The sequence below is a fragment of the Panthera onca genome, chromosome B4 (genome assembly GCF_046562875.1).
Source record: "Panthera onca isolate mPanOnc1 chromosome B4, mPanOnc1 haplotype 2, whole genome shotgun sequence".
NCBI lineage: Eukaryota > Metazoa > Chordata > Mammalia > Carnivora > Felidae > Panthera > Panthera onca.
The window spans coordinates 71,599,365-71,622,890 of record NC_138345.1 but is presented as its reverse complement, the minus strand read 5'-3'; the positions used below and the strand labels follow the sequence as shown (position 1 = coordinate 71,622,890).

The window sequence follows — 23,526 nt, the reverse complement described above, 5'->3', positions numbered from 1 at the left end:
AGGTTATATTTCAAGCGATATTCCAGCTGAAGGAAACTGCATATACAGTATCTGCCTTAGGGTTCCCTTTACATTTGATCCTTAATTTTTTTCTTTAAGTGCTTCCTGTACATGTTTTTTGGGGGTGATTTAGTATGCACAGATTATCTAGAAAATGAAGACGCTGTTGGCACCACTGATAAACTGTGAGCATGTACATGATTATTCAGTGTTAGGGAAAGGAAAATCCTAAGAATTTTGCCAAGATAAATTGAAAGAAGCCAGCTATATACTTCATGCATCTTAGGTTAGAAGTCCTCTGAGATAAGCAAGGAGGAAACATAAAAGAGGCAAGACTGTGACAGATTTGATTTCCAGAATGAGAGGTCTGATTTCTTCATTCCCATTATAATGTACTTTAGCCACTTCTTTTGGCTTTAAGCTGGCTTTCCTGTAGTGCATAGGTCCCCATCTTAAAGACAAGGGAGCTAAGGTATATGGACATTAACATGAAGTACTGATCCTGTATGTCTTTTTTTTTTTAATTTTTTAAGTTTATTTATTTTGAGAGAGAGGGAGAGAGAGAGAGAGGGAGAGAAAAAGAGAGAGAGAGAACAGAGAAGGGGCAGAGAGAGAGAGAGAGAGAGAGAGAGAGAGAATCCCAAACATGCTCCATGCTGCCAGTGCAGAGCCCGACGTTGGGCTTCAACCCACTAACTGTGAGATCATGACATGAGCTGATGTCAAGTCAGACACTTAACCGACTGAGCCACCCAGGCACCCCAACCCTGTATTTTAAGATGGATTTTCCCCTGTTAGCATCCCTACACCCAACACTGTTTTGAGTGAAGTAGGTCCCACTATAAATACAAGGATTGGAAGACTTAGAGTGAGATCTAGTAATTCCAAATAAAGAAAAGGGAATTGGAGAAAAGTTACTTCAAGGAAAGTAGAAAACGTTTCTCAGCTGGTTTCTACTGGTAAATTCTAACTTTGAAACATCAGCTCTAAATTTAAAAATCTTGAGGCATTTGAAACTTCTCAATGTGTGTGTGTGTGTGTGTGTGTGTGTGTGTGTGTGCGCGCGCGCACACGCGCATGTGTGTGCATGCGTGTGTGTGTATTCTTTTCATCTGATCACTGTGTTTTATAATACTGATAATTATGGCTTAGAAAGTTACTGAAATTGTTGCCAATTTGATTTTAAGATAGCTATAAAATGATTTCATTTAAATTGGGTTATTGAGAAGTCTGTATATAAACAACTCTGGAAATGCCTATACTCTGAAAGTAAATACTGAGTGAATGGACAAATGTTACCTTTAAAAAAATTTTTTTTAACATTTATTCATTTTTGATAGAGACAGAGTGAGAGCAGGGGAGGGGCAGAGAGAGAGGGAGACACAGAATCTGAAGCAGGCTCCAGGCTCTGAGCTGTCAGCACAGAGCCCGACGCGGGGCTCGAACCCACGAACCGTGAGATCATGACCTGAGCCAAAGTCAGGCGCTTAACCGACTGAGCCACCCATGCACCCTAAATGTTACCTTTTACTTACTCAAACAAAAGGCATCATTTCCTACCCTCTAATATTGTGCTGTCCAATAGAAATATATAAGCCACAAATAGTCATTTTTATTAGGCTAATTTTTCTATATTTAACCCCATATATCCAAAATATTAGCATTTAATATGTAATCAAAATTATTAATGAAATACTGCACATTATTTTGTCATACTAATCCTTCAAATCTTGTATTTTATGTTTACAGTATTCAAGAGCTCCATGTAGCTAGTGGCTATTGATTGTACAGCACAGCTGTACCAGATTATCATAAATTTCTGTAGTCCTTGACTAAACTCTTTACACTAAGAACTTCCATTGTTTCTTCTCCCTTTGGGCCCTGTAGTTTCTGTATTTATACCTTTACATAATTGACAGCTCTCTCAAGCTTTTGTTTTCTGGGCTGTCAAGGTTAGTCCTTGATTGTTCCTGTATTTTCAGTTTTGTGGCCTTGAAAGTATGTCCTGGGCGTCTATGACTTTAATAGTTAATCCCAGAAAACATTATGGTTCTGAAAATAAGATTCCCAAGGTGGACATTATTGTCAAACCAAAGGAAGACTAGCATTTAACACCTCTGTGTACATGTCTCCTACTACTTTCTCTTCTTTGTAAGTGTAGTTGACATGTACTATCATATTAGTTTTAGGTATGTAACATAGTGATTTGACAATTATATACACTATGAAATGTTCACCACGATAAGTGTAGTTATCATCTGTCCCCATACAATGTTCTTACAATATTATTGACTGTATTCCTTATGCTGTATTTTTCATCCATGCGACTTATTTATGTTATAACTAGAAATTTGTACCTCTTAATCTCATGTAACTATTTTGCCCATCCCCTGACCCCCTCTGTTCTAACAACCACCAGTTTGTTTTCTGTATTAGTCTATTTCTGTTTTTGTTTATTTTGTTTTTAGGTTCCACATGTGAGTGAAATCATATGGTATTTGTCTTTTCTGTCTGACGTTTCACTTAGCACCATATTCTCTAGGTCCAACCATGTTGTCATGAATGGCAAGATTTCATTCTTTTTTATGGCTAAGTAATATTCCATTGTCTGTCTGTCTCACATCTTCTTTATCCATTCATCTATCAATGTAGACTTATGTTGCTTCCATATTTTGACTATTGTAAATAATGCTGCGTAAGCATCAGGGTGCATATGTCTGTTTGAATTAGTGTTTTGGTTTTTTTTGAGGAAAAAAACCCAGAAGTAGAATTACAGGGTTGTATGGTCTGGCCATTTTCTTAATAGGATCATTTTCAAATCATTATAATCTCTTTTTTATAGATACTACAGGAAGAGGAGATGTTGAAATGAGTACTTCTTCTGTAAGAGTAATATTTAATAGAAATGACATCTAAAAATCTAACTAAGCTTTTGAACAGTATTAAAATGGAAGCCTACAAGTTCCAACAGTTATTTTATTACTTATATGCTGCTATAGTTGATGACTATATCTCTTTGTTCTTAAGAGATAGGAGGTTGACACTACAGAAGCCAACCAAATTCTGCCTTCTTTTTCTCTATACCAAAATTGCCTGTGAGAATCTCTTCATAACAGTTTGGAAAACTTTGAAAGAGGATATTGAAATGGCTCAGTTTTTACTTATTGATTTATTTATTTTTCACAATGAGCTTCTGATCTAATTTAAGCTGTATTTGTACCACAGTTGTCATCTGGATGTGCAAATGTGTTGTAAAACTAAAAGAATTTTTCAGGATTCCCTAGATGTTTGACAAATTGTTTATGTGGCTGCAATGTAGTATGCTCCTATTCCAAGAGCTGCTTATCCATTTTAAAGGATTTCCAATTATGATTTAATGTTAATTTGTGAGTGAGCCTGTGGCCTGTGCAAAGTTGTCAGGAGGAAAATTTTACCCCTGTGTAAGCAGAGTCCTCTAAGATGCTGGACCTGGGAACTTCTTAGTAAGTCCTAATCCAGAAGTTTCAAGCATTTGTTCTCTGTGTCTAATAGGACCAAACCATGAAGCTGGTTGAAAGTTCAGGCTGTCCTGCTTTGGATTGTCCAGAGTCTCATCAGATTACCTTGTCTCATAGCTGTTGCAAAGTTTGTAAAGGTAAGACATTTTTGTAAAGTAAGATCCATGAGCATGAGTCATTGTTGGAATCAAGTTTAACCGACATGAAATAAAAATTTTTATAAGCAAGTTATTTCCAAAGAATAACAGTATTTCCTTAAATTATTTCCCAATTTAGTAGATAGTAGATAGTCACAGAATATTTATTATGATTATTGAATTAAAATCAAGGTGTTTCCATACATCTTTGCTATGTGTCTTATACCTATCTCAGGTTCTGGGTCTTTGAATTTCTCTCTGTGTGCTGGTTCTGAGTCAGCGTGACGCTGCTGGAGAAATTGACACAACAGGGCTGAGATATTTTATTAGTCTTCTTTTTCCTTTCTTTCTCTTTTTTCTTTTTGTTTTTCAGTAGGTTGTTTTTTTTTTTTTTTGGTTTACTCTTTCTCTTTTGTTTATTTTTGTAATTGACTTTGCATAATTTTTTAAAGGTGTTTATTTTGAGATAGAAAGTGAGTATACAGGTGTAAGCAGGGGAGGGGCAGAGAGAAAGGGAGAGACAGAATCCCAAGCGGGCTTTGGACTGTTCAGTGCAGAGTCCGACACAGGGCTCAAACTCACGAACTGTGAGATCATGACCTGAGCCAAAATCAAGAGTTAGACGCTTAACCAACTGAGCCACCCAGGCATCCCACTCATGGACACCTATGCTCCTCAAAAGTGTGAGGCCATCAGACATGCATTGCTCATTCTGTGTTGCCTCTGTGGTGATAAGCCTAGGACCAATAAGTAGAAAGGGCTTAGATTTTCAGTTAACTATAAAGAAAAAAGTAAAATTTGATCTATTCATACATGCAGTGGGTTGCCTCAGGAGGCAGTGAGTTTCCCATCACTAACTTAATATTCTATGCTAAGTTCTAAAACTTGGTATTTTATTGTAGATTCAAAAATTAAACTAAAAGATTGATGATGTGCAGTTCTTTAAGATCCTTACCAGTAGCAAGATTATATGTGTCTTTCTGTACATGTCTTCCTTGATTTGTGATGTGGCTATGTGTCTGTAACCCCATAAGTTGAAAATATTGTTGTCAAAAATGCATTTGAATACATCTCACCTATTGAATATCATAGGTTAGCCTCGCCTATAGTCAGTGTCCTCAAAACACTGAAAGGCATACCTCATTTTATTATGCTTCACTTTATTGTACTTTGTAGATATTGTGTTTTTATAAATTGAAGTTTGTGGCTACACTATGTCTAGTGAGTCTGTTGGCTCTATTTTTCCAACAGCATTTGCTCTCTTCATGTTTGTGTCACATTTTGGTAGATCTCACAATATCTCAAATTTTTCATTATTATATTTGTTATGGTGATCTGTGATCAGTGATTACAACTTGCTGAAAGCTCAGAAGATGGCTAGCATTTTTCAGCAATGGGGCATTTAAAAATTAAGATACGTACATTTTTTAGACATAATTCTATTGCATAATTAATAGACTACAATATAGTGTAAATATAACTTTTCTATGCACCAGGAAACCAAGAATTTACTTGACTTGCTTTATTGAGATTTTTGCTGTATTAAGGTGGCCTGGAACTGAACCCACAGTATCTCTGAGGTATGCCTGTACATTAGCTTACAGCTGGGAAAAATCCTCTAATACCAAACCTGTTTTATAATAAACTGTTGAATATCTCATGTAACTTATTGAAAGCTGTAATGGAAGTGAAAACACACATCTGTATGGATACAAGATGGTTGTATCAGTGGTTTACCCTTGTGATTACATGACTGACTTGCAGCTGTCATTCACTGGCCCTACCAGCCTCATGAGTGAGGATTGTACCATTTATCATTAGCCCAGGAAAAGATCAAAATTCAAAATTCAAAGTACAGTTTCTACTGGATGTATATCACTTTTGCTCATTATAAAGTTGAAAACTTATAAGCCAAACCATCCTAAGTCGGGTCTGTCTGTATTTTATTGAAATTATCATTTGTGAATCTCCTTTATTAGACTATGCACCATGAGAACAGGGCTAGCTCTTAATATTCACCTCTATATCCTTAACACCTAGTATGACACCTGGGATATTGTAGATGCTCATAATTGATATAGTTGGTACTGTATAGGGTACTGCCCTGTATGAGCTATTAGCTCTTTTTGAATAATGGCTTTTATGATGATGCAAAGGAAAGTTTAAATGGGGAGGAGAAAAAGAAAAAGAAACTATAAAACATGTACCATTATATTTCTTTTATACCTTGTCTTTTAAAAGCAGACATAATATCCCTGTCCCATTTTTTAAATTTTATTTTTATTTATTTTGAGAGAGAGACAAAGAGCAAGTGGGAGATGGGCAGAGAGAGAGAGAGAGGGAGAGAGAGAACCCCAAGTAGGCCCCATACTGTCAGCACAGAACACGATGTGGGGCTCAATCTCATGAACCTTGAAATCATGACCTGAGCTGAAACCAAGAGTTGGACACAACCCACTGAGCCACCCAGGCCCCTGTCTTTAACAGAGTGGTGCAGTTTTGTTTTGTTTTGTTTTCCTTTTAGCTCTTTCATCCATTCATTCAATTAAGAGTTTTAAAGTCTCAGTTCTGTGAAAGGCTATTTGGGCATTTCAAAGTGGTTTAAGACTTCGTCTACCAAGTATTGGTCCACTTTCAAGTTTTCAAAACAGCTCTCAGCAGCTAAGGAACACTACTAAAAAAGATTATATCAAGTAGATAGAAAGGCCATTTCAGTTTTCATCTTCACATTGCCTGAGCCAGCATCTTGAACAGAGCATGTGTGGAACTTGATATGAATCAAGAATGCACATGGGGCTCCTGTGTGGCTCAGTTGGTTAAGCAACCGACTTAAGCTCAGGTCATGATCTCACAGTTCGTGAGTTTGAGCCCCATGTCAGGCTCTGTGCTGACAGCCTGCTTCAGATTCTGTGTCTCCCTCTCTCCCTCTCTGTCCCCCTCCTGCTCGCTCTCTGTCTGTCTCTCTCTCTCTCAAACATTAAAAAAATTAAAAAAAAAAATGCACATTCCACTCATTTGATTTGGGAGCTGGACGCACCCTGCAGCTTGACTAGAGTTTCTTTGGCAACCAAAGGTAGACTAAACCAGTGCTTCTCAAGTTTCAGTGTGCATCAGATGACATGGGGATCTTATTAAAATGTAGATACTACTTCAGTGGGTCTGGCTCGGAGCCAAAAACACCAGTGTGTCTAATAAGCTCCCAGATGATACTGATATTACTGGTCAGTGAGACTACATTTGGAGTTGCTAGCTATTCCTGCATGCTAAATTGCCCCAAGGCTCAGTGGTTTAAAACAACAGCTATTATATTATATTCTGCAATATTGTGTGTCAGGCATTTAGGCAGGTGATTCTTTTTTTTTTTTTTTTTTAATTTTTTTAACGTTTTATTGATTTTTGAGACAGAGAGAGACAGCATGAACAGGGGAGGGTCAGTGAGAGGGAGACACGGAATCTGAAACAGGCTCCAGGCTCTGAGCTGTCAGCACAGAGCCCGACGCGGGGCTCGAACTCACGGACCGTGAGATCGTGACCTGAGCCAAAGTCGGCCGCTTAACCGACGGAGCCACCCAGGCGCCCCAGGCAGGTGATTCTTTTGCCACATGGTGTTAACTCGGGTCACTCAGCTAGGCTGGGCTAGAAGGTTCAAGATGGCCTCACTATACTCACTATACGCTAAGCATCTCAGTAGGGATGACAGGAAGACTGGGTACATCTGAAACCCTCTCCTTCTGCATGTAATCTCAGGACTTCTTAAATGGTGGTTTGGAGCTCTTAAAGACTAGGTCTGGAACTGACACAGCATCACTTCTACCATATTCCTCTGGTCGAAAGAGTTATAAGCCAGCCCAGAATCAAGAGGGGTGGGGGTAATAGACCCCATCATGATAAGAGTGTTAAAAATTTGTGGCCATCTTTAATCCCCTGAAAGTATCCAGGAGCTACTTAGAGATTTGAGAGGTAAACAGCCTCTCAAGAGGTCTAGAAGTTAGACAAGTTTGGCTAGGACAAGATTTGAGTGAGTAGCTGAGATAAGGCCTTTCAGATATCAAAAGAAGCCTTGATCACAGCCATTTATTTTTAACAGAGCCCTGATATATTGCAAAAAAACAAGTTAAGAAATGGAAATGGTAGCTACAAAAATTGTGTTATATTTAAATTGTTTATAGTTTTAAAAATTAATGTGTTGATACAACACACTCAAAACACAGTGATGAAATATACTGTGACCAACACCTCCTCCCCTGAGATTCTAATATAATTGATCGGAAATGGAACCATGGTATCACCATTAAAACAAAACAAAACAACAACAAAAAACACCTCTCCTGTTAATTTTTTTTTTTTTTTTTTTTACACAGCCATGATTGAGAACTACTAGCTTAAATAATGCTGGAACTAAAATTGGACAAGTTGGTTCTTCTTGAAACATTAAGCACCATTTATAATAAAGATTGCTTTAATTTCTGATTTCAAATATATAGAATAAACAAATGCGTTTCCTGGCATTCCCTGACTTTTAAACTAGAAAAAGTCAGGTTCTTAAGGCTTAAATTTTGAGTTAACACCTACTCATATGTTGTGACAAATGTATTTGTAAAATAATTGGCCTCCAGTTTCCAGGCCTGTCTGCCTAGTGCTAAAGATGCTGCGTTCACATCTGAAAAAAGTCAGTTTTGCAATAACGGTCACTAAATATTCCCTGGGGGCAGAGCATGAGATGAAAGTGTTGGCCTTTCCACCAGAGGCTCAGACAGTGCCAGAAACGAAGCTGTGCACCTAAATAAGACCCCAGATCTCTAGGCACCAAATCCAATCCAACCAAGACTGTTTTTTGGTACTCTGCAGCTGGGGATCTTATGTCATAGTAGCTCAGGAGCAGTGTAGCAGGACTGGTCTTTTCACTTTTTTCATGTTTGAGAACCTCTTCAAGGTTATAGCGAATTACAACATGACAGAGACTTGGTGATACAGTGAGGACTCTGACTCAGAAAGATACAGAAATTATATTATAGAATTTTTGTATCTGCATCTCTTCCTTTTTCCTCCTCCCTTGGCAACACCTTTCTCTGTTTGCAGTACCAGTAAGTTCTCCTCCCTGGATGCCCCACTTTAATTTAGCATTTGCTTCATCAAGTCCTATAAGTAGTAGGGACATCTATATGTAGAAGGTTCAGTGGGTATAGATTTTCTCCCAGCTTCTGGATAATACAGTTTCCCACATTATTCAATTATACCTTCATGATTCTTTTTTTTTTTAACGTTTATTTATTTTTGAGACAGAGAGAGACTGAGCATGAATGGGGGAGGGTCAGAGAGAGGGAGACACAGAATCTGAAACAGGCTCCAGGCTCTGAGCTGTCAGCACAGAGCCCGATGCGGGGCTTGAACTCACGGACCGAGAGATCATGACCGGAGCCGAAGTCAGCCGCTTAACCAACTGAGCCACCCAGGCGCCCCTATACCTTCATGATTCTTGTTGTATGTGTATTTCTAATAACATAATTTAGTTAATTTTCTTATATCTACTGTTAGTCACTCATTTTTCAAAAATTTAGCTTCATTCCAAACAATGGTATCCATAAAATAATGGCATTATTTGTTAGATTCACGTATTTTTAATACACACTAAAAGAAATCCATTGCAAGTAGTGCTTTTTAAAAAGTATACATCTATGCACATGAAACATAATTTTGGAAAAATCACGATTATCCATCATCCTGAAAATAATATCTAAATAAGTTAGTAATCTTTTAGGTGTAAGTAATAAAACACCCAATCCAACTGATGTAGGCAAGAAATGGAAAATATGGCTCCTATGAGAAGCTTTTTACAGCTCTGCAATCCTGCTCCTTTGCCTAGGTAGATCTCTGTTTGTCTCTTCTGAAGTGGCTTTATTTTCAGGCTCCCTGTGTTTTCAGCTAGACCACTGACATTCTTATGCTCACATCATTATGATACTGGAGTAGGTGAAAGAAAAACTTAGTATCTTCAGGAGTTGAACAAAAGTCTCATAATTGAGTTTTAATCATTTTCATTAGCCTGTACTGGGTCATATCCCCAGACCTGAAGGAACTAATGTGTCCAGGTCAGTAGGATGCATTGATTATCCTAAGGGGCGGTACAGTCCATCTTCCTGTCGGCACATGGGCTAACAATAGGGGTGAATGGTTCATCCAAACCAACCATGTGGGCTGTTTTTTTCCCCCCACAAAAAGGAGAAATAGACCTAGTGGAAAAAAACCACCTCAAAGTTTATTATCTTTCTCCTGATTATTATGTATAACCTTTTATGTATATTATTCTTACTCATAATCTTTTGTATTCACCCTTTCCTATTCAACCAGTTGTAGAGAAATGCATATTAATATTTTATAGAAAGATCTATACTTACCAAAAAACAGAGGACTTCATGTAAATTTGAAAAACTTATAAAAGGAATAGAAAACTTGGTAGCTTTGAAGTTTACGTCCAAAGTGGGAAATAAAAGCTAGATTGTATTAGATTAGATTAGATCCATCCATCTATAACAAATACTTGAATTTTCTTCTGTGATAAGTATCTCAATGTATTTGGCTAGTGGCTTATTGGTAATACTCAAGTTGCTTTAATTATTAACAAATACTGTGCTATTATGTTTTTACATAGATGATCTCATTTGAACTTTACATTTTGGTGAGGTAGATATCATCTTAATTTTACAGATGAGAAAAAGGTTTTAAAGGTTAATTACTTTACACAAGTAGTAATTTACACAGCTATTAAGTAATAGAGATTTGGTTGTAAATCCAGGTCTTTCAACTCCAAAAGCCAAGCACATATGACTAGAAATGCAAGTGTGGAGGTAATAGGGCTGTGGGTTTTTGCCATCTTATACTGAGTTTTTGAAGTTATTACCTATAGTTTGGAAACAACCCACTTTAACTGAATCTGAATTTTCTACCTATCAATAGGTAGTCTTTTGATACTGGCATTTGTATCTAAGCAGTAAAACAACCAATGGATTCAATCAATTTATTTGTTGAGAAAATAAATAAAAATATCTATCTGACATTGTTTAGAGTAAATTAGAATTTGATTGACAAAAGTTTTAGCTTTCACGTCTCTGGGTTAATTAAAAAAAAACCAAACATCTGATAAAAAGTAAAGGACTCCCTAGTTGAACCTCAAACAGTAAAGGTAGGATCACATCATTATCTTATAGTTGGAAAATTCTTGCAGCAATTAGATACTGCATGGTGAATGTATGCATGATATTCAATGCTGAGACAAGAGGTCTAAGCATTACTTACAGGCAAAATTGGGGAAGGACTGTAATAGAGGTGGAATGGCCTAGAGAGTGATGGCATAGATTGGGCAAAGTCTGAAGAATGAGAAGAGAAAATGCAGCAAAGGGAAAAATTGAAAGATAGTTTTGAAAAATATAAACTTACGAAAGAAAAATAAAAATGCCTTAGCACAATACCTGTTGTTAGTCACAGCCCTCTCAGCATTGTTGGAAACATTACAGGTGCAATTTTGCAGAGTTAGTACTGTGTTAGAACATGATCTCTTGATTCTGTGTATAACTCAAGGAGAGGGCCAGTGTTTACAGTAACTTTGTTTTAATTTAGAATAAATATGAAGTGATTTCTTAGAGACTTTTCATTATAGATTGATGAGGTACTGAGCTATTGGGGTAGAAAATGAAGATGACTTTTAAACTGAAATTATTTCTTCTCAGGCATTATAAAAAGACAATGGAATACACTTTAAGAAGTACGGTCTCAATTTAGCTACTTAAAGAAGAAGGAAAGAAAAAGACTTTAGGAGAAAACATTTTTAACTCTTTTTCTCTTCTTGAGAATGAACGTTTTACTTATAAAGGTTGGGCCTTACACATGAGAATGTAGATTGTGAGGAATCATGTCTAGAAAATTTAGTTGTCAAGTGATTTAAATGCCACTATTGACTATATATTGTTCTGGCCTTCAAACCCCTTTGTTCTATTTTATTTCTGTAGAAATCACTAATTCATTTTTTTAATGCCATTATTGCATTTTGAGAGCATCACCCTTCTTAAGGCTTATGAAGTTGTACACACAACTTTTTACTATACATTGTAGTTGCACTTCATGGGGGATACGCTTTAACTGTGGGGTGATATTGAAAATAGTCATTACAGGCACCAGCCAATCAGAATGGACACCAACCACAGCACTGTGCCAGAGTATGCTGCTGGCTGTGGTACTATTTAGGCCCACCCTTTCACTGAATCACAGCCTTCTATGGTAATTTGGTTACAAGTAAGATGGGCCAGTGTAGAACTTTGATCTTCATGATTGGCTCAGGTGAAAAGTCTTTCCCTGACTATATGTGAGCAGATGAGTTTATTCTGAGCTACATGAAATACATTTTTCTAGTCCTCTTTTCTTCTGTACATGGACTGAAATTGTAATTCATTAGACAGTGTAAAACGAGATAGATAACTTATGCATCAGGCAATTGGAAAATTGTTTGAATGATGTACAATCATGTAATTTCCATTTAGTATGGAGTCCAGTGTTTAAACTTTTCATTTCAGCATCTTAGATCTTTGAACAAGGGATTCACACAGGCAGAAGAGATCCCCTGACTGGCACCACTGTTTATAAAATGTTCCATTTTTTTCCATCCTCTCATAAAGACTCTGGAATCTGTGAAATCTTTGTAATTCATAATTTTTTCCCCTTATTTGAGTGGACATCCTCTGCCTTGCAGATTTCCAGAGACAATTAAAGTGATATAATTTTCATTTTTGACACATTTACAATTTTTTTTTAAAGGATGTCAGGCTGTTTCATTTCTTAAGTACACAATGTTCATATTTCATCCAGCCCAGGCCTGTATTATCCATAGTACTGATAATGTTCAACCTCTAATTCACAGATTACTTTCTCACTGAATTATCTTTTTTTTAAGTTTATGTATTTATTTTTAAGAGAGAGACAGAGACAGTGAGAGGGGGAAGTGCAGAGATAGAGAGGGAGAGAGGAAATCTCAAGCAGGCTCCACACAGCATGGAGCCTGATGTGGGGCTCGAACTCACAAAACATGAGATTATGACCTGAGCAGAAACAAAGAGTTGGACACTTAACCAACTAAGCCACCCAGGCACCTCCTGAGTTGTCTTTTATATTGTAAATCTTCATTTTGGACTCCATGGATCTCTCTTTGTTCCAGATATTTGGAGGGCTATACTTCAAATATCAGGGACTAGAAAACCTAAAGTCAGAAGGAAGACACAGGAGACAGAATTAACTTGAAGTAGGAAACACCTGAGTTAAACATAAACACCTTTTAGTACACATAGCATGTGGTTCTCTAACAATGGATGAAAGTATCAATTTAAAAAATAACTTAGGGAAAAATGGCTTCTAAATCAAAGGGAGTATTTAGTCAGCAAAATTTATTCGTTTTGTCATATTTTCATTTACCTTAATAAGTTTCTTTTTTCTTGTAGGTTATGACTTTTGTTCTGAAAGGCATAACTGCATGGAGAATTCTGTCTGCAGAAATCTGAATGACAGGGCCGTTTGTAGCTGTCGAGATGGTTTTAGGGCTCTTCGAGAGGACAATGCCTACTGTGAAGGTAATCCTTGTAATGATGTGTAGCTCAGCTGTATAAATTTCCTAGGATTACTGCATGCAAAATTTATTAATTTCCCAGGTTGTCAAGTTGATGGGCCCATTAAAAGCAGTGAATTTAATTTGAAGCATATTAATCAGCTAAAAATAATTATCTTTCAAATTAAAGTTTTTTAGCTATCTGCTATATGTCAGACTAATAAGTTATATGGCTGGTTTCTTGAATTAAAATAATACTTCCACTGTGAAATTGCCTTTCTTTTTTCATAATTAGATATTCAGATAGTTCACATATTGACATGATTACTGTGGCTTGCAGTTAGAATTGTAGTCAGATTTTTCCAATGTTGTTGAACAAAAGCAATCAATTAACAGGAAGATAAAGTACCACTGCTATCTTTGTTTGCTACTGTGAGTAATCTCAGTGGTTGTATTAATGCTCCGTGGTATTTAGTAAATAGCTCCAGTGGAGTAAATAGATTCCTAGTTATTTTTTTAGAATCTTAAACTAATATCCACGGTAGTTTATTCTCTCATGGAAACAGTCCAGATACTGTGAGGAGGCCCTTGACATTCACAAATACTGTTCAGGAAAGACCCTGGAAGTCCATGTAGTAATTTATTACTTCCCTGAGGCACAGATTTAGATGATTCTCATTAAATATGTGACTAGCTAGTGGGTCTTGCAAGTAAGAACACTGACACAGTGGTGTTTGGACATTTGGAGGGTTCTAGACTTATCCTTTCCAAATGTCAAGAATGTGCCATTGGTCCTTGGAGACAGGAAACCTCTAAGGTACAAACTTGCCAGCCTCTGTTTAGCTACACGATGATTTATTGGCCCTTGGGAAACCAATTTCTGTTGTTTCTCTTAGCTTTCAATAGATTTTCTCTGCCTTAAAAGTTGGTATTTATTTTTAAAATTGACCTTTTTTTTTCCAAAGTATTTCTTTAAATGTTTCTGATTCAGTCCAAAAGAGACCATTATATTTTTGCTGAAAGATATGTCTTTCCTTCTCCATTTATGATGCAGATTTTTTAAAAAATGCTCATTTTGAAACTTAGTAGTGTATTTTCATTATAATATTTGAGATCTCTAACATGTAATAAGCCCCACTGATACTGTCAAATGTGTAACATGAAACCACATGATATAAATTCATGTGATACCTCTTTCTGGATCTTAATTTTCTGATCATTATTTTTATTTTGAGCTTCTGCTTTTGTTGTTGTGGTTAAGTATGTGCACTCATGTAATAAAGATTTAGTGAGCACCTATTGTATACCAAGCACTTTTCTAGGTACTGGGTAGTGAATAGTGAATAAGACTGAGAAGTTTCCTGTGTTCAGATCTCACATTCTAGGGGGAAGACAGAGAATAAGTGGTAACCATAGAAATAGAGAAGGCAGTTTCAGGTAGTAATAAATAATAGGAATAAAATGAAACAGGATGATGTGATAGAGAATGATTGGGGGTTAATTTAGATGAGATGGTCAGGGAAAGTCTATGGGGTTGATGGAGACGAGTTGACAGTTGACTTGAGATTTGATGATAAGGAAACAGCATAGAAAGATCTGGAACAGAGCATTTCAAGCAGGAGCAATAGCAAGTAGAAAACCCCTAAGTGGGAACTATCTTGGATGTTCTAGAAACTGAAAGAAAGGATAATGTGATGCAGCAGAGGAGTCAGTTAAGATGCAATCGAAGAATGAAGTGGGGGCCAGGTATTTTAGGGAGGCTTGTAAGGATTTTAGGTTCATCTCAAATAGGGGAGTGATATACTTGTATTGAAAAGGATGGCTCTGGCTGCAGTGCCTTAAATTAACTAAATTGTAGATTATGGGTTAAATATGGTGGGGAGAAAGAGACATAAATAGGAAGACCAGTTGGGAGGCTTTTGCAGTAGTTTAGGCAAAGATGTTGGTGGTCTGGATTAAGAAAATGATAAGGGAGATGAAGAGGAGGAAGCGTGTTCTTGGTGTTGGTTTGAAAATAGAGCCAACAGTACTTGCAGATAGTTTATTGTGGAGGAGAATTGAGGAGGGATTAAAGGAGTTTGAACAACACATGGATGACGTTGCTGTTTACTGAGACAGGAAAGAGTTTAAGAGAAGAGGGCAGAGATTTAGATTAAATAACTTTTTAATGCAACCTACTGAAAATGGGTTTTTATCATTGTTATGTATAAATGTATAGCACAAATGAGCAGCTACTTTGCATTCTGAATGGATCATACTGAAAGATGGTTTGTAAATTTCTTCACATTATTTCTTTGTCATTTAAAGATAAAAATCTTCAAAAGTTAAGAAAATGATGGAAAAACTCAGTTTATTACGGAGATCTTGAATTTTTCATGATGAGGACTTTTAATATTGTATCTTTCATTATTCACGTTAAGAGGTTTTTTCCAGTATTGTGATCAAATTTGGTTTTCCTTTTCATTCTGTTATTGTTGTTAACTTTAAGGATATTTGACTTGTTAGAAGCAACATTTAAAAATTATGCAATGGTTCATGTTGTCTATCAGATGGTCTTACAGAATTCTGGTCCTCTAAGAAATTAGACTTATGATTATATACAAAAATAAGCAAGTAATAATTTGTAAGTGATATACATTATGTTTATTAAATCTGTAGGGTTGTTTTAATGGTAAAACTGTAATTGAGATTATTGATTTTTACCACAGTTTACTTGATCAGGTTTAAAATAGCGCTGTTAAATGTTGGAGTTCATTTGTTCATTTGGCAAACATTTATTGAATGCCTTCTTTGTTCAAGGCTACACTAGAGGTGAAACAGTAAATAAGACATACATAACTGATATTATCTCAATCAAGAAATATAACATCCAGTTCATTACACCAAAGAGCATTTAATTTCACATGTGGCAAATGCCCTGAAAGAGAAATAGGTTAACAAGAGTCTGATCTGGGTGGGTGGGAGTGCTTGAAGAAAATTGTTTGATTGTTTGTTTGTTTCTGAAATCTAAAGATTAAGTAAACATCAGCTAGGCATAGAAGTAAGGATGGGAAAGAAGGGAATTTGCCAAGCAGAGGACTCAGCAGGCCTCCAGGTGGTGAGAAACACTTTGTAAGAATTGATAGAAGGCAGAGAGCAAAGGGAGAGGTGCCTGATGAAATGGATGAAAGGCAGCATGGCCTTGAAGGGCACAGTAAGGACTAAATAAGGGTTTCATGCTAAGAACAAAGGGGTAGGCAATGAAAGTTTTTAAGGAGTGAAGTGCCTTGATCACATTTGTGTTTTAAATAAATCACTTCAGCTTTAGGCTGAATGGAGATAAGACTGGATGTGGGAAACCAGTGGATATGGGAAACTAGTGAATGAGAGACAGTGGTGGCTTGCATTAAAAATGGAAATGGAGATGTGGATGCGTTTGAGATCATTTGTGAGGTAAAACTAGTCCTGCTGGTTAATGGGTGACAGGAGATGAGGAGGAGAGAGGTTTCAAGGTTGCTACCTAGGCTTCTTTTCCTGAGTAACAGGCAGATGGTGGTGCTACTTACTTAGGAAACAGACTGGGTGGGAAAATCACCAGGTTGCGTTGTGGTACCTATGGAACATCACAGCTGAGTACCCTGTTGAATATACTTGGATATGGAGTTCAGAGAAGTTTAAGTTGTACATAAAATTTGGGATTCTTTGGCATATAAATGGTAGCTGAAGAACTGCAAGAAATTGACTAGGGAGTTTTTGAAAACTCCAGACTTTGAGCATTTTATAGAAAACATGATTTGGTGATGGAGACAGCAAAATTGTGGCTGAAGTGTAGGAGGAGAGAAAAGAGAAGGTGGTGTTATAGGAACCAAGAGACAGAGAGAATTTCAAGAAGAAAGTGGAATGCTTCTTAGAGATCAATAAAGATGAAGACAGAGATGTCCTTTGCATGGAACTTTATGGATGACATTGAGGACAAGAGCAATAGCTAAATTGGGTGCAAAAGTGAGGACACAAGCCAATTGGGAGCACATTGAATATTGCATAATGGGAAAAAATGTATCTGATGAAGGGACAGAACTCCTTCTAGATGTTTTCTTATGAAGGGAAGGAAGAAGAGAGCAGTAGCTTAAAGGAAGTAGGGCTAAAGAAGCATTTTTCTTCCCTGTCCTCTTTTTTTCCTTTTAAGTTCTGTCTCTCCTTTACCTCCAGTATCTCAGCCATGTAGATGATAACCTGTTGTTCATGAATGAGTTTCGAAATGCCTTAGGTATTTATAAACATGGTTTAATATTAGGATTTTATGATTGGATGTCTTGGCCACCTTTTAGATATAACGGATGTAAAATATTCAGAAGTATGTTGGCCTCCTTTGTATTTCTTATAAGCTATATATATGTTTACCATATTTCTTTTAAAAATTACGTATTCAATTCCATCCATTCAGTGTCCCTCATTCGCTTTAGATTCTTGGTAAAATTTCAGTACTTCCCCTTCACTTCATCTCTTGTCAGTACATATAATCTGAAAGAGTTGTCAAAAATTAGTCTGGCCATCATGTTTTCCAGAATGGTTCTTTGCTACATGTCTTCATTCTAAAATGAAAATTATAGGAGCTTTTGATGTTTTGACTATATCTTCCTTCTTGACATTCCACTATTCACTATTGTGTTAGGACCACCTTGGCATTCCATTTTAGATAGTGTCTTCAGAAGTCATTCATTTGTTAACTTTTTCTCTTCGGTGCATGATAGTTGCCAGGGATTACATTGTGTCAACCCAATAGTGTGTTATGTTGAAGAAGCTTTTTCTGGATTCCCAAACTCCTTAAACAGTTGGCGTTGTTGCTCTCCAAGCCTTTGGCATTACACAAGAACAGGAAAGTAATTTTGTACAAGTGGGTCATTCATATAGTTGCATATCACCTATAATTACTGAAATCAGTAATTGATGTCTTATTAAGTACTCAGATTAACGAGAATATAGGCGATTGTTTGGTATAATCTGAACTCCCTAGAGGAATAATCTTTTATTGATAGACCACTTCCTCTTGGATTCATTTAATCTCTTTCATTCTGACTGCTGCTGCCAGATATTTTTTACTTCCTGTCACCCTCTACTTAGTTATTCTGTCTTCAGTGTCTCACTCCCTCCTGACCCAGCCAGGACCCATTCTCCAGATTAACGTTTACAAAACACCATTTCTTTTCTTTGAGAGCCCACAGTGCCTTCCAGTTCAGCACGTCAAGCTCCTTTGTTAAGGTTCCACGGTTCTCTGTTGCCTGAAGGCTCCAAGGTTCTCTGTTGTCTGGCCTTTCAGTTATTCATCCATTAAGCCTTAGCAAGTCACCTAGAGCTATTTAATCAATTACTTGGCTCAGAATGGTTCATCTGTGTTATGGATTGAACTGTGTCCCTAAAATTCAGATGGTGAAGTTTGAAAACACAGTACCTCAGAAAGTGACCTTATTTGGAAATGGAACTGTTAACAAGTGTAATTAGTTAAGATGAAGTCATAGTGGAAAAGGGTGAGGTCCTACTCCAGTATGACTGTTGTCCTTATAAAATGGGAAAATGTAGACCCAGACACAGGGGGAGAATGTCATGTGAGCATGAAGGTAGAGATTGGAGTGATACATCTACAAACCAAAGAACACGAAAGATTTCCAGGAAAGCCCCAGAAAGTAAGCAAGGGGCACGGAATAAATTGTCCTTCACAGCCCTAAGAAAAGAACCATCCCTCCAACACCTTGATTTTGGTCTATTAGCCTGCAGAATTGTGAGACAATAAATCTCTGTTGCTTAAGCCACCAGTTTGTGGTACTTTATTATGGTAGCTTTAGCAAATTTCTATAATCTGGCAGAAATACCTTTTGCTTTTTGGTCTAATGCTTCATGATTTAATTATCCTTCCAGACTACTTATGTTTTATTTTCTTTCTGAAGACTTTCATGATGAGTTAAGTACAAAGATTTAATTTCTCAAATCTATTTTTTAAAATTTTTTTCTGACCAAAGAATGAATACCTTGTTCTGTACCGGTTTATATCCAATTGTCCAGTTGTAATATACTTTCTTATACACTATACAGTTTATTAAAGGACTGATACATGTATGCCTGTATATATAGGTCTCCCACCTATAAGTGTCTTGTGGTCATAAACTGTTTTATTTTCCTTGAATTCCTCTAAACTTCTAAAATAGAGATAGACAACGTAGAGTTTAAGAAATATTTGTTTGTTAATGGTTTTGAAATGCTTAGATATGCTGAACAGATGGGCACCTTTAGGCTACCCCACCACTAAAGAATTATTGAGGACAAGCATTGAACTTACTGAATTGTGTTTATATTGCATAAGAAAGGCTAATGTCATATTGATTTTTATAGGTAAAAAGGAATTCAGTTGTTTTAAATTGGTATGTTTTGGCCTTTAAAAATTATTTTGAGTAGTGCAAGAAAAGGAATTCATTCATTTAGAACACTTGCTATTTGTTAAACTATGTGTGCACTGATATATGGATAGTAAAAGGACCACAAATCCCAGAAATTTCCCTATCTCTATCTTGCTTTCACTGTACACTCTAAATTTTTACTTAAGATTTTAATTCTATCTAAAATGTGCAAACCAAGTCACTTGAACATTACACGTCTGGCAGGTAGAAGGTACTTAATTTAAATGCCACCGGAATGTGGAGATTAGAATCTTAATAAACATTTGTTTAGTGCCTGCTATGTGCCAGGCATGGCACACCTTCAAACATTAAATTATAAGTTATATTTAGATCTTTTCTTCTTTTCTTTCCACCTGTTACATCAAACGCTATCTCCTGTCATCTCATTCCTGTCTTTTTAATGCAATCCTTTGGCTAATGATACCTCTTCTACCTTTTTTCTTGTTCTGTATTTTTGGAGATTCTAACCCATGTGCGAAGTAATGTGAGCATAACTGTTAATGAACACAAGTAATTTCTCTATTCTTTTCTATTTTGTATTCTTCTTTCTTCTATTGTTTGTCAGTGGGGCTATAATAAAAAGCACCACCTGCTACTAAAAACCGTATGATTCTTATGAGACACTTAATATGCTTTATAGATACAGCATCTAATTTCTTCCAGCGGTCCTATGATGCAGGCAGGCATTTTTATAACATCTTGTTTTGGGGTGAAGAAAATTAAAGAACTAGGAAATCAAATGATTTTCCCCAAATCATTTACCCACACAGCAAACAGTAAGCCCAGGGTTCAAATTCATATCATGTATCTACAGATTTAGTGTTTTTAAAATTTTACTACGTTTAGAAAGAAAGTTTATTTATTTATTTTGAGAGAGAGAGAGAGTGCCCACCCATGCAATTAGGAGCTGGGGAGGGGCAGAGAGAGAGAGGACCAGGGGATCACAACCTGAGCCAATATCAAGAATCTGAAGCTTAACCTACTGACCCATCCAGGCTCCCCAATTTTTACTGCTTTTAATTTACTTATTAGATACCTAATCTAATTCTTATTTTTGTAAATAATAATAGCATATAGATTTTTCTTTAGAGAGACATTTTTTAAAAGTAGCTAACTGGCTTACAAATTGAATGTTTCTGAAAAGGAAAAATAATCTGTACTCCATCCAGAAAGCAGTTCAATGGCATTAGAAAGTTTGTCATGAGCTGAGACCATGTAAATAACCCACATAGGAAGACAATGGGAAAACAGACTTTCTCTCTTTCTCTCCTGTCCTTCCCTTCCCTCTCTCCCTGTGTCCTTCTTTCTTTCCTTCCTTCCTTTTTTTTCTCTTTCTCAGCTTATTACCACTTCACAAATAATTCATTTACTGTGAATTCCTGACATAGCTAGTATCTGCATATCATTAACTGTGGAATATAGAGCCAATCTGAGAGGATATTTTTAAGAATAAGATGAGAGATAGCCCCACAGAGTTGCTCCAAGAGATAAGAAGGGAAAGATGCAGAATGAGCTTAATTCTCTGATTGTAAAGCCTGCACACAAGTCCCCACTGGAGTTAAGGGGAGGCCTGTTAACAGAGTGGGGATAAATAACCAGAGGGCTGAGCCCTATGGGATTAATTAGGGAATTCTCATAGACACTGTAGCTTTCAAAATTATGGCTAATGATGTACTCTCTGTGGTGTGTTATGGTAGAGTTTCTTAACTAAAAAAAGCCTGAGGTTACTGTATTAATCAGGATTCTCCAGGAAAACAACCAATAGGACATATATGGACTGAGAGAAAGGTTGATTGATTGAGAGAGATTGATTGATTATAACGAATTGGCTCAAGTAGGCTGAGAAGATCCCAAGATCCACAAGTCAGCAATCCGGGTACCTGGAGAGTCCATGGCATATTTTGGTCCAAGTCCAAAGAACTGAGAACCAGGAGAACCAATGGTGTAAATTCCAGTTCAAGGGCAAGAGAAGACCACTATCCCAGCTAACAATCAGGCAGTCAATATTTCCCTCTTACTCAGCCATTCAGATCTTCAGTTGATTGGATGATGCCCACCCACTTAAACTCACATTAGGGAGGCAATCTGCTTTACTCAGTGCACCAATTCGAATGTTAATCTCATCCCTAGGCACCCTCACCAACACACCCAGAATAATGTTTGACCAAGTATCTGGTCGTCCTAAGGCTCACTGGGGTTAACAAATAAAATTAACCATCACAGTTACAAATTAACAACAAAACAAATGAGAGGAGCAAAAGCATTTCTGATGTTTTCAAATATGAAGGCATCATCTATTCATTTAAGAAAGTGAAAAAGTTGCCACATAAACCAACTTCCAGAATTAATATGGTATACTGATAACCAGCAAAGAAATTGAATCAGGAATCAAAAAACTCCCAACAAACAAAAGTCCAGGGTCAGATGGCTTCACATACAAATTCTACCAAACATATAAAGAAGAAGTAATACCTATTATTTTCAAAGTATTCCAAAAAATAGAAAAGAAAGAAAAATTTCCAAATTCATTCTAAGAGGCTAGCATTACCCTGATACCAAAAACAGATAAAAGACTACACTGAAAAAGAGAACTACAGGCCAATATCCCTGATGAACATGGATGGAAAAATTCCCAACAAAATATTAGCGAACCAAATCCAACAATACATTAAAAAAATCATTCACCACCATCAAGTGAGATTTATTCCTGGGTTGCAAGAGTGGTTCAATATTCACAAATCAATCAATGTGATATATCACATTAAGAAAAGAAAGGGTAAGAAACATGATTCTTTCAATAGATGCAGAAAAAACATTTGACAAAGTACCACAGCTACTCATGATAAAAAGCCTCAACAAAGTAGGTTTGTAGGGAACATACCTCAACATAATGAAGGCCATATATGGAAACATTAGTGTTTTTAGGCCTTAATGGAACATCTATTTAAACCATATTTACTATGCTGAGGAGATAAGTGTGTGAGTGTGTGTGTGTGTGTGTGTGTGTGTGTGTGTGTGTGTTGTGTGTTGTTTTTCATAAGAATTTTTCCTTCTCTAATTGAGAAGTTTGGTGAAAAACTTGAAAATCACTATCAAGTGACACAGCTAAATTTGAACTTGCATTAGCAGCAGTCCTGGGCTCATTCATCATTTACTCTCTGTGATCCTTAACTTCAGCTTTTGCTGACTCAAAAACAATTTCTGTTCATTTGTAAACTTGAACATCATTAAGATATATAAATTGTAGAAAAAGGGCATTTTTTTCTTTGAAGGCAGGGTCCTCTCTGATATGAAGGGAGGACTTTAAATTTTTAAAACCAAACCTAATAAAGATTGAATTCCTCTGAATTTCTTCTTAGCCATAGTTTCTCATGTAAAATAAGTTAAAGAAATAATCAGTGCTAGCCATATACTATCCTTTTGAAACTAAACATCATAGTTATGTGACTTTCACTGTCAACTGATTTTCTGCCCCAAAGAATGCACTTCTCAAAAAAATATTCATATAAGTCTGTTGGAGTTTTGGAAGCTATCTATATAAGGAACAAATTATGAATCAGCCATCAATTAATGATACATATATGTATTAAATAGGGTTAAGTACTTTTAAAAGAGGACTTCAGCTGTCTGCCTCCATTTTGACCTCAAACTTTTCAAGTTGGGTTCTTTACTTCTTTTTTTAATTTTTTAAATGTTTATTTTTGAGAGAGAGAGAGAGAGAGAGAGAGAGCAAGCAAGCAAGGGAGAGGCTGAGAGAGAGGAAGATACAGAATCTGAAGCAGGCTCCAGGCTCTGAGATGTCAGCACAGAGCCTGAGGTGGGGCTGGAATGTACAAGCTGTGAGATCATGACTTGAGCCCAAATTGGTAGCTTAACCA

General features: G+C 36.6%; 1 protein-coding gene across 3 annotated transcripts in view; it reads left to right on the top strand.

Moving 5' to 3' along the window:
- Positions 1 to 23,526, top strand: part of NELL2 (neural EGFL like 2) — a 392,703-nt gene that overhangs the window by 196,824 nt on the left and 172,353 nt on the right. For all 3 annotated transcript variants that reach the window (XM_060657876.3, XM_060657877.3, XM_060657878.3), the window contains exons 12-13: positions 3,532 to 3,634; positions 13,117 to 13,245. In XM_060657876.3, the coding sequence (XP_060513859.1) occupies positions 3,532 to 3,634; positions 13,117 to 13,245 (232 nt within the window). The remainder of the gene's footprint in view (positions 1 to 3,531; positions 3,635 to 13,116; positions 13,246 to 23,526) is intronic.